At 40.3% G+C, this 12,634-nt stretch overlaps 2 protein-coding genes across 2 annotated transcripts in view; one reads left to right on the forward strand and one right to left on the reverse strand. All coding sequences in view use genetic code 11, as the record gives it.

The window, feature by feature from the left end:
• Positions 1-4,430: 4,430 nt before the first annotated feature.
• On the forward strand, positions 4,431-9,180 carry EGR_01025 (hypothetical protein; the record flags this gene model as incomplete). Its single annotated transcript, XM_024490274.1, has 7 exons — positions 4,431-4,841; positions 5,245-5,472; positions 6,051-6,504; positions 7,094-7,619; positions 8,447-8,548; positions 8,826-8,976; positions 9,049-9,180. The coding sequence occupies 7 exons, from the start codon at positions 4,431-4,433 to the stop codon at positions 9,178-9,180; spliced, it is 2,004 nt and encodes a 667-aa protein (XP_024355093.1).
• A 1,475-nt stretch (positions 9,181-10,655) lies between these two features.
• Positions 10,656-12,634, reverse strand: part of EGR_01026 (FGFR1 oncogene partner) — a gene marked incomplete at both ends in the record, with an annotated part of 7,092 nt that continues 5,113 nt past the window's right edge. Inside the window, one exon of the mRNA XM_024490275.1 lies at positions 10,656-10,732. Coding sequence (XP_024355094.1) covers positions 10,656-10,732 — 77 coding nt within the window. The remainder of the gene's footprint in view (positions 10,733-12,634) is intronic.

A 12,634-nucleotide genomic window follows, 5' to 3' on the forward strand; every position in this document is an offset into this window, starting at 1 on the left:
ACAAAAGGCACAAGGGCAGACCTCAGGCAAAGAGAGGTACCTCACGTAAGTACTTGTGTAACTTATTTTATGTCAAAATATATTTACTTTCACCTTGTCATTTTTGCTCATAATTATTCCACCTTGAATATATTTCTGAAATTCTTTGATCAAGAGCACTTCTTCACAAAGCGGTTCGAATAATCACTTATGCTAAAACAAATTTCCTAGTGATTCCAGTACCTGGGAGTAGCTAAATTGTATGAGTAAAGGTTTGGAATAGCAGTAAACTGTCTCAATTTTTTGTATAAACCATTATTTTCAGAAAACGCAGCTGATGTTAATGTGAATTTGTTAACTCAAGGTCATCGCTCTCCAGAGGGGACCACTGCTTTGTCAAATAGGTACAAGGCTGCAACTGATTCTCACATTCTGGTGCCCTATCTCACAGTATCCAGGTCTCACGTATTTCATCAAGCTGCATTTTTCTTGTGTAAATTTTGTACCTTCAAACTTTCCAATAATGATTCAGCCTTGGCAAAAATTCAACTCTGGATCCGTGTTGCTAGCCTACGCACATAAGCACAAACACCATAGTCTAGTACTCTTCTTTTACTTTTATTTCGAAAGCATCAGAAAAGGGCAGCAACACATAGTAGTGATCGAGATTCACATATCGGCAGTTATTTTAAGAATGCCCGTGTCTAAGGGGAATGGGTAAAAATTTGCATTTTCGTCCCTTGAATCTTCTATGCTGCTGCAACAAGGCCTGTAAGTTTTTCAAGCCTTCATTTGTTTGCTTGCTTTCATCATTGAACATAACTAGTTCGATAAAACTATGATGTCCAAGCTATTAGTGTTGGGCTATAAACCCAGCCCTCCTAGCAGCTTGATGGATAACGTACGGTTATAGCCATTAAGTCGTTTATTGGTCTCTGATCATCCTCTGCCCTACGGTTTGATAGTACTTTTTAGTCATAAAAAATACTTAGTGTCATTGGCTTATGCCGACAATTGCAAGCACATTTTGATTAACATTTCCCAACATTATGGCCTTAAATTTTGGTTTGTGTTTTCTATGGATGCTCGAACGAACTATATGGCTGCTAATGGTCATAGTCTAGGCACTTTTATTCGGGATATTCAATTCATGATAACCAAATTCGCAAATGATTTTATCAAAGGTGATTTGTATCCTCATTTTATCATTATTTATCTCAATCAGTGTCACGCGAGTACTTCATCTAGCTTAATCATAGTTAACTTTAATCATATTTGCATTGTCAAGTTCGAATTTGTATGTAATTTTACAACTTGTTCTGACATAGTTGACTTATTCGGCATCACAAATTGTATGACACTCCGCAGTACTGAAATCCCACCTCATTTATGCAACCTATTCAAGCATCAGCGTGCTGTAAACTGTTAACAATGGATTCATTATTGTCCTAAAGTCTTAATTTAAAAGCAACGAAACAATGAAAAGGGAATCTTAGGTTTTGGCCAATTTAGTCAGCCATTGGATGAAGCACGTTGTACAGTTAACGGCTACCTGAAATTCATTCACTTTATTCTCTTGCTGAACGCTTTTTACCTACTTTGATCATTGTGCATGTATGTGTAACGTTTCACTTCTTTCCAGTTTTCAATACATTAAATTAAATGTTCAAAAACTGTATTTAAGGGCCTACTCAGGTAGCCTTCTACCATAAGAAGCAAAGCAGTTGATTATAGGTTAAGTATTCAAGTTTACAGGTGGAAGTTCGGTACGCTATGCAATGTTTAAGCTCCTTTTCTTTGTCCACTTAACATTTTGTTCCTCTTCAAACTAATGCCACGGTTTCATTGAGGAATTCTTTTATTTTAGCAAGGCCTCCCGATTCCGTTGCCCCGCTTAATCTAACCGGTACCGGTCAAATGCAAAAGTGCGTTTCTAAGATTTGCCTATGCACAATAAAACCAAAACGCTAGAAATTGGATCTATAGTTAAATTAGAATTGGCGTAATAGTTTAACAAGAATTGTTTATGTTTCTAGCATAAGGGATCATGATCTAGTTGTAATTTAATTCATGCAGTCAGTGTATTGGCCAGCAGCGAGTCAAGGGCGTCGTGTGTTGGGTCCAAATATCCAGTTGTTTTCTCTGTAGATTTTGCAATTAAAGGTGTGTAATCTTTTATGACCTTCGTCTGTCCTAGACAACTGAGTATCTGGTTTGATTTCCTACACCTTGTTGCTCGTTTTAGTGGGAAAATTTTTATGAAGTTGTTTTTCTTTCATTCAGTGGTGTTGCAGACTCGGTAATACAATATTTTGTGATAATTCACTACTCGGTACCAGAGCTTCCTTATTTGATCACTTTGGCGCCATCAATAGTGATAAAAAATAATTTCGGTACACTTTGAAAGTATCGCCTTCATGTGAATATACGCGTTTTGGAAGTTGAAAAAAAGGGGGGAGGGGGTTCCCGAGGTCGAATAATTAAGATAAACTAAATGGTGCAACTGGTAGAGTGGATCTACTTCTAAAACACTAGCAAATTTCAGCCCAAGCACCTCAGCTGCAGCTGGTATTCACTTCAATGTCTTGTTGGTCCTTTTTTCTACGTCTGAACGGCATGCCTCGAAGCTCAACATATCAAGCGGGTTTAATCATAGCAACTGAGATTGTCTCAAAATCCACTTAGGCAGATTCTCTTGCGTTCAAAAACTTTGGAATATTCAGATCTTTGTTAATGGTGGGAGGGTGAAGAATCGCTTTTTGGAGAAGTATATAATTGAAACTGCGTATTCTTCTGGAACCAACTTTGATTTTTGGTGTTGTTTCGCTAAACGGGTGCTATAGTACCACAAAGGGTTCCAATTCTTCATTATTTTTAATAAAACTGCAAATATTTCCGAGCCCCCTTTGGATTTCCATCTAAAATGCTTCAGTTTAGATGCTTTACGACGATTTAAGATGAGTACTGACTTAAAATAGGTAACGGCACTAGGTTTCCTTCATTTAGAGCACTAAACCCATCAAGTATTTTCTGCATCTGAAATTGTTGCAATTGCATCGATCACAAAATGCTACACATAAGAAATGTGTGATTTGACAACCGTTCAGAACATTAACCCTTGGTTGTAAATATCCTTTACGAGTTCAGTCACTGCATAGGCTACCAGGTAGCAAATATTCGGTTTGCGTACACACAGTTTGCACATTTCCCTTCCGCTAAAGAATGTAAGACTACTTCGCCAGCTATAACACCAGGCAGAGGCACTTCCGCTGTAAGTTCCCTTGAAATCTGTACTGTGTTTACACTACCAGAGAATTTCGTGTAGGGCTTTAATTCAAAGGTACAATGTGGTTCAAAACAACCCTTTGATCCATTTACCCCTGATTTGCACTGCAAACGGCTTGAGTAATTATTAGAGAGCCTTCGGATTTTCGATTACTTAGGCGTAAATAGGCGACAGTCCTTTTTTAACATCTCGACTACTGGGTTTCTTGACCTTTCGTTACTGTGTCTCAATACCTTTCTACGTACAAATTTTTAGTTTTGGTATGCTTCATTCGTATGAGAGGTGCATGCGAACCCCTATCATTCTTTTTAAGATTAAAAGTGGACGTGGCTTTCCAGGCATTTTCTAAAATAGGGTATCCGTTAATATTTCATCACATTACTGGTGCCACACTTAGTACATTACCCTTTCACTTACTGAGTAATAACTTCTGCCATATTTAGGCTCCTTTCTGAGAATCAGAGTGAAAGAAGAAAAGTCACTCCTTTCAGCGCGTCGCCGTGTAAGTATATTTCATGCCACCAAATTGCAACCTCATCTTTTACAAACTATCACTTATTTTAGGAAAAAATGTTAACTTATTTGCTAGATTATTCGATATATGATGTTCGTTGCAACCATTTCACAAGTTTGCTCTAAATAAAAATGTGGTAAACATTGGATAACCTTTTAGGGTTACTTGAATGGTTCTTAGGGGCACACTTTTTTACTCACTGATATACCCATCTTGCATAGTCTTTTGCTTTGATGATAAAGAATCCTTTTTGATTGTTGTGATTTCATGCGTTAGCCAGAACGCCATCGAAAAAATAGTATTCATTTTCCTATTTGTGCTTGCACGTAACTAATTTACATTGACTGGGTCCTTGCAGTGAATGAATTACCGGCATCAAAGTTATTAAATTCTGTTCCACTTCCAAAATATTTTCTTATTTGAGTTCTGGGCATTCCTCAAGGTTTTGTTATCAACATGCACTAAAGTCCGGCGAGTACAGATGCGAATCGTGGAGACTGAAGAACCCGCGCATTTTTATATGCAACTGTAATAGATGGGGGCTAGAAGTCTTGCTTTCTTTTAACTTCCATAATAGGTTCCGTCTCTAGTAACACAACTTTATAAGCGTGAAAAATTGTCACATTTCCGTATGGCATCACGGCCATTATGATGCTATTCTCCCATTTGCATCCCCAAACAGACCGAACACATCTTAGCAAAGTCTCCAATACACTCTTCTCTCACACACGAACCCTCTCGAGCGCCACAAGTCAAACGGCGCCAATCCTGCAGGGCTCACAGCAGGAGCTATCACCACTGAAGACCTTGGATTTGCCGACGCACGTCAACACCACGACGGCAATGGGTCGGCGGCCCGAGCAGTGCCACTCACGGGAGCGTGCATCTTACGGGGGTACCCCTGGAGGGGCGGAGCTCTTCGGTCCGACTGAGGAGGCCCTCCGCAGTCCCCCCTCCGCCACTACCTACAACAGTGACATGCTGACCACTTCTAAGATCTCCCTCCCCTCTCCCTTCAGTGGTAGCATTCAGTCCCCCGAGAATTTCAACGTCATTAAGAGTGTAAGTTCATATATTTAAGTGGCTGGCCTTTTGACTGAAAACATTGTCAGGCTCATTGACTGGTTCATGGTATCCCGACTGTGGTTTCAAAACCTCCGTTAACTGGGAACGGTTTCTTTTAAGATATCCAATGTGAGTCTCCCATTGTCACAACAAACAGATCCATGTTACTTCAGACTACACCCACCGATGTCCAATTTCCAGGTTGAGAAGCTATGATTTTGATCCGAAGCAGTGCAATGTTCTTTCTCATTATTTTGATTTGGTATGAACTCCGTGTACCGGCAATTGTTTTTGATAAGTCATCAGATTTTTTTGGGCTAGTACCATGTAAGACCGGTCAAGATGCTTCATTTTCCTATTTACCGGCTTCATAATGTCTTCTTCGATACTGAGGTTTTAGATGGACGAGGCGAAGAAACAGCTCTCGTCAGCCCTAATGCAGTCAAAGACGAGTGTGGTGAATTGGTGGGTGGAGCAGACCATTGGCTCCGCCCGTCTTCCTAAACCTGCGGGATCCCTCTCCCGCAATCCCTCTAGTGATATGGACGGCGCCTCTACGACCTCCCCCAAAATCTCCTCAGAAATGATCCCGTCCTCCCGTGAACACAACGAGCACGATTTGATTGAGGTCATGAATTTATGCTGTGCTGCCTGTTATTTTTAATACATTTCGGGAAACCTAACGGAACAGTGAAATGGACAGTTCTAATCTCCGAATATTCTACTCACTGACGCACCATATCACAGAAATCGCCTTATTATCGATAAATACAGATTCATTTCATGATATTCCCAAATTCCAATAAATTAGCAACTATTTTGATAGTGCCATATTTTAGAAATTTTGGCAAACTTTTACAACATAGTATAGACTATCAGTATCCTTCGTTTTTCTCCTTCAGATATTTGTTAGCATATTCTAAGACGGCCTATGCTGCAGGTATACTTGGTGTTCATGAAATAATCGTTATCGAAATCGAAACATATCGGCATCATTCATTTATTCACGGCACAAGGTTAACTTTTTTACAAATTTGACTGAAAATTAAGTCCTTGGGGATTTTGGAGTTTGGGGTTCAATGAATTATCTCTGCCAAGATAATGAGGCAATATCCATATTTGCGTGGATGCTCTTGATTGTGTAAGGCACTAGGCGATACTATTCTAACTTCTCTCAGTAAACGTAAACATTGTCTCTCTACCTAGTGCATGTTTGATTTTTTGATCGACACTCTGGATGGCGGTGATTCGCTGCAATCATTGAATCGCCTTCTGAAATCCACCATCCGAAACGCCACGGTTACGCCAAATCCCAAGTCATGCCACGCACCTACGCTGGGCAGTCTTCCACGACGAATCTCCACCTCCTTCTCCTTCGACAAGGTCCAGCCAGTTTGCGAGTTCACCTTTGTCGCCGTGATCAGTAGAATCCTGCAGCAGCAGAGGCTCACTATTCAGCCAGGGGTTAGTGAGATGACATTCCCCGAAAATGTGATCCAACAACTTGTGGCCTTTATTGAAAGGGCCTGGTACGTTGTCACTCGCAGATTGCCTGAACCCCTCAGGGACGGTGGTCAGTGCCAGAAGAAACCGCATGAAATGCTCACTTGGATTACATTGATCAATGATATTGCTGGAAAGGCCATCGATCAGCTCCCCTGTAAGCCTATGTGAACGATTGTAAAAGTGTTTGCACTTTCAAACTTCCCACCGCAGAGCATAGGATATCTCTGTATTAGAATAAAAAGTATTTGGGTTTCATGAAAGTCCACCCTTGAGTTGGCTAATTTGCTATTAAATAACCTATGTTTGCAATGGGATATATTTTCACTTATGCAAATAATGCACCCCTAGTTCCAGTTATCTGTGCGCCGAAAAAAAATGCACTGAAATTCATTAAAATTCAATCTGTAATCAGGAGAACGAGAAGCCAAAGAGAGTTCCTAAAAATTAACGCATTCTCATCATTGAATGCCAAGACTTCATAGTCTTTCAAACTGGTCGTTATCATCGCCAAGTTGCTAACATTACCTTATCTCAATATTGCCTTAATACTTCTTCTCTGTGAACAATCTACTTTCGCACAATTAACTTTATGAATGAATTAAGTTAGTCGGTTTATCACTTTAATGTTTTAACCCGGAGTAAAATAAATTCCTATGCGTTCAACAGAGCGCGACAAGCAAATTCACTTGAAAATAAACCATACTGTGATACATCATTTGCTTGGATCGTTTTGTATTCTTTAGTGCAAGAGCAATCTACTGTTCTTCGGCGCACCAAGACAATAAGTGCTGGTCAGCGGATGCATCTGGAGCCAAGTCGCCACGCACCTCTGCGAGTGCGAAGCTTCGTTCCCCCTCAGGCCCCAACAACATTCTTTGCTACGGAAGGCACGGTCGCTTCGCCATGGTTGCGCCCGACACGCCACGTGCAGATTGTGTCGCCGAGCGCCTTGCCTGACTCCGGACAGGCCTCCGTATTGCAGGAGTCCTCCACGCCAGCCTCATTGATCTCACCGGCCGATTCGCAGCTGACTGGCGCCGACTCCGATGAAGTCAGCTACACCACGAATCGCCGAGCCTCCGATCAAACCTCCCCTGCTCGTGGCCTTATCGGGCGCCGTACACAACTTCGTCGCAACGCCTACCCGCTGCGCTATGTGAAACGCGCCATCATGCCACTCAGCGGCACCTCCTCGTCCAATTTGGAAAGACGTCACCAGCATAGCCATGACACATCTGAACTGAGCGATTTGAAGTACATCAATGCCCAGTATGTCATTGCGTGACCTTTCGTACCGATGTTTCCTCAGATGGAAGCATATATTCTATCCGTATGGATGTGTGTGGCAGCAAAATAATCAAACGTTGGCAGATTCATGCATTGCTATTTTTTCGAGTGGCCGGATTCAACTCACCCATACGAATTTATTTGAAACCATGTAGAACCATTTTCTTGAACTATAGTACGCAGTTACCAACGCATTTTCACATTCAGGATATGTGTTTGATCCATTTTCGTGAAAGCGTTGTGAGACGGAAATGCGGTAACCGATCAATGATGCTTTACGGTATCACTTCAACTTTGTGAATTTGGCCTTTAGAGATTTCGGGTAGTCAGATAGTCTGATTATCACTTTCTCCTAAGATCTTACTATAAACCTTTTATTGAGGTTCTTCACTGTAGTTTTTATCTTCGTGGTAAAAAAAAATCCGTAATATAAAATGTGAAGATTGTTTTGTAAAACAGCAGAATTATATCATGCACAGTATTTATTTCATGAACGAAGTTAAGCTACAATGTGTAGGTTGGGTGTGGATTTCGAGAAAGTAATATCGACACATTGGAAATCCTGCATGTTTGATCACAATAATAATGGGATAATTCGACACATACGAAGAGGCTTCGTGGAAGCATCATGTAAGTTGACGGATATTCCATGAAATGATCAGGACTCTGGCTCTGGCCTGAAGAATCCGTCCCTGAATATTTTATATTTCCAACCACCCGACTAAACTGGATGTATAGGGGGTGTGTATCCAAATGTATCAAAATGCCTTCTGTTCAAATTTTTTTTCTATTTCGTCTATTTCTTTAAGAATCACCGAAGAACTGAAGGAAGTAACTCGGAATTACAACCAACTACTTCAAAGTGAACTTGAAAGGAGGGAGGCTTATATCGCTGCGCTAGAACGACTCGCGTGAGTTTACTCAGAGCACCGCGGTAATTTCTACGATCAGTTTCTGATAATATCTACCGAGCTATCAGCTTCACGTCGTTTATGATCTGTACAAATGTCACTTGTTTCGTAAACTTTTTTCACAAATAGCTTGATGAAAGCTGCTGATTTGTATCGCGCTTACAAGATGCCAATTTTGTGCTTACTTTAAACATAAAAGTGTATTACGATACAAAAGCAGCTGTTTATGCTCTAGATCCATCGGGGAACTAATTTCTATTTTTACCAACATCTTCAGCAAATCTTCATTATCTTTGACCGACGCACTTGCACTGCCCGCTCTCGGTGTTTACGGGGGAGCCCATACCTATGCAGGGATCTCCACTGGATTTCCTTCCCTTGTAGAGTGGCTAACCGAACTTGAAATCCCCATAAGTGACATTGAACAAGTAGGCTATTCCTTTAATCCCCATATTACTGCATGAATTCTGGTAATGCTTTACCGTCTTCATTACATTCAGATTACCAATCACCAAATCGACCAGGATGACTTCCTCGAGTTGATTACAAAGGACGATCTCTGGAGGCTGGGGCTCAGGCAAGTAACGGAGGTTAAAAACGCTCTTATAGGCTTTTCAACAACGATAAGCTAACCTAAGCCATGTTCCACTGAGCATTCAATTATTTTTTAAAGGATGATTTAAGACAGAAGTGTCTGGACGAGATATTGGGAGTTTGGCGCGTATAAAATGCTTCAAAACATCTAGTATTGCATTTCATATATGAATGAGCGCGAATACGAATATAATAGTTGTTAACGCTTTACACTTTTGTTCCACATAGTTGATATCAAGTATTCAGTACTCCGCTTTGATTGAGGCAGTTTTCTTGACTCGCTCTGAAATTGTTAGTTATTACTACAAAAACATACGGATAGCAAAGTGCATACATAAAACTTTTTATAGAATTGATTGGGACCACGAGTTGCGTGACTGATTCGTAGTATTTCATACTTTAGGGGTGGGTCTGTGCTGCGAATCTGGGGCGCAGTCTGTAAACTGCGGAGGAAATTTTTATCTAGTCAAAGGAACAAGGAGACCAATGAATCGCCTCAGTCCGAATTCCTATGACCGCGCCTCCTGTTTTTTGTGCGTGTGTGATAAAACCTAACGTATTTTTGTTTTTCTTTTGTATAATCAGTAACATCAAAGGTTTTTAGGATACCACATGTCTCCTACTTTGGCTTTTATATGAGTGTTTACTCACCTAAGTGATGTGGACAAATTTAGCTGTCAAAGTAACAAAAGACAGCCTCACAATAAGTCTGGATTATACTTCAGTAAAGTTGTGGCAAGCTAGTCTCATTGAATCGCAAATACTCATGAATGCGGAAGAGGTACTTTAAATAATTAAATTGAGAAGGCGAGAAAGTTCCAGTAATTTCGCTGGAAAAAAGTGCTGAAAGCCACATCTCGAGACCTACCCACTCGCTATCCATCATCGGCGTCTCAGATTTACCAAATGTATCAATCGCTTCAAACATGAATCTTGACGTTATAAGGAAAATGATTTCATGCTAAGGTTGAAATGAATGAGAGTGTATTGACTTTACTGTTCTGTAAAATCTAGGTTGAGGGGTCATTAGGTTTTTGTTAGTCTAACTCTTTCGACTGCAATCATTCCTATATGAGATTGCCAACTACATTGCCTAAAGAAATTGGGTCTCGCACATTTATTAGCTAACTCACCTGTAGCGCTCAATGGAACTCCACCCTGTACAGAATTGTATATCTACTTGTGCCACCTACTTCCATTATTTCGACATGAATCACTCATCACTATTCCACGATTACTCCAATGGTAAAGCGTTTTGATATCCTGCCAAAGAACAACATTATTGACGGAATCGGTGGTTTGTGAGGCTTTTATTTTTGAGAAAGATTGATTACATGTAACCGTAGAGGAGCGGTATCGGCTATTTGTAATTTTTTCTCAGAACTTTCTATCCATGAAGTTATTGGAAAAGGGATCAAAATGATTGAAAAGCCAAGTATTGTGAAGCATAAAAACAGTTTATTTACTCATAACCTTATTTGGAGTTAATGCCTTCAGAAAGCTTATCCACAGTTCATGGAAGAGCTCTATCACATTTGCTAAAAGCTGACTGAATGCAGCATGGTTCAGCCTCTATGAAGGTAGCGTAGCCTAACGGTGAGACTGATATGGGAACATTATTCAGTTTGACTAGTACCAGTACTATCAATAGGCTTCTCAACAGTATCAATTAGTAAATGAAATGGAATACTTCTGATAGAATAATCCATACGAATGAATTCGAGTCACCAGAGAACCTATGGTCGTGCTATACAGAAAAAAGTGACAGTAAAGTAGTTTTTTACCGTTTAATCATGAGCACAATCGGGAATGGACATTTGGCATACTTTGGAGCGATATGTCAAAGCTTCGAATGCAGAAGTACCTGATAACCTCGCAAAACAATGCCGTAAAAAGTTGTGCTTCACTCGGTCCGAATTTTGCTGACCGCGAAAATGCTTTAAAAATGGTTGAACCAGTAAAGTTTTCCACTTAGGTCAAAAAATCGCCGTAATATGGACGACTTCAATGATTATTCATCAAGATTTAGTAACGAGGGCGGAACAACCGAGGTGGAGAATAAAAGCAGGCAACATAACCACATTATCAATGGGTTTTGTCGGTAAGGTAGTGTCACGAAATTCAATCCTGTTGGGGGATACGCAAAATGTCCTCCAATGCGATATGTTCCAACAAGACTTGCCACGCAATTTCCACCAGGCAAATACCAAGGCAATTTTAGGGAAAAGAGGATTTACCAAAAAAAATAATTTTCCACTCTGAGACTGGTTTCCTGTGTAAGAAGAAGAGTTACAATAACAAGAGTGGACAGAGTGCAAAACCGTTTAGAGCATTAGGAATAGGTTAATGAAACACCCCATACTTCGCATTTACAGATTGTACTTTATTTTTTCAAAGAAATGATCGCAATTCCGGATATTTCAGGATATGAATAGGGGTTCAAATCTAATTCATATATTTTTATCGTAAGCACGATAGGAAGAAAGTAAAACAGAGCTTCCCAAGTGAAATAAAAGTCGCTAATTTGACTGCAGGCAGTATCAGCCAGAGTGGATTTAAGCGCCGGTGGCATCACAGCTGCCACAACGTCAATTTTGCAGCAAAAGAATGGCTCAAAAGGGACGTACACATGAAGTCCCTCATTATGCTGAGTGATCAGGATAACTGAAACTATTGGCTAAAAAAGCGTTCGGGCTCCTTCATTTAAAACGTCTTGTTTGCTTCAGTGATATTACTCAATTGATTCTGGTTGAATGTAGTGAAGATTCCAAGCTATTTCAGGATATGCCTATTGACAGCAGAGAGCTCCTAACTACCCGTAGGTGTGCACTATCCAACAAATAAGAAAGCAAACCCAAAAAGCTATTTTAAAATTTAATTAAAGAGAATCGGTAACTTTGTCTTTTTACCACTCAGCAAAGGCAAAAACTAAAAGTGGAGGGGTGTTTTAACCAAAAGCATCAATGGGAGAAGCGGTCAATACCAGATAGACTTGTTTTGTAACAACTAAGCTGTACTGAATTTTCCAAGCATGCCTGTAAAACCATCAACTAGAAGGTAACCAGCAGAGTTCGTAGGGCGTTATTATGGGAAATAAATAACTATAGAATATATAAAGTGAGTTATTCATTGCAATGCCCACCATTAGAATCTGCAACATTTTCCCAAGAGAAACACGCTTGCAGATTACACTTAAATAACGCCTTTTGCCCTCAAAAGCAAGCAGCTTAGCCCCAACTACCCTCGTTACTGTCTAATCATCTAAATGTCAAGACGGCAAATAGCACTCGGGGAAGTATCATCGAGGTCATATGGGCAGATCTTCCGTGGATCCTGCCGTCTAACCTCCTGTTGTCTTTTAGAAATAGAACTTCCAACTGACCGACTGATCAATTCGGGTTGCTTTTGAGGCCTTCTCAAACAAGTAAAGTTCTACTGGGTGGACTTCAAGAGTGATTGATGGGCCTTCGGCAAGGAACAAATAAGGGAAAA

The sequence above is a fragment of the Echinococcus granulosus genome, assembly GCF_000524195.1.
Source record: "Echinococcus granulosus chromosome Unknown EG_S00004, whole genome shotgun sequence".
In the NCBI taxonomy this organism is placed as follows: domain Eukaryota; kingdom Metazoa; phylum Platyhelminthes; class Cestoda; order Cyclophyllidea; family Taeniidae; genus Echinococcus; species Echinococcus granulosus.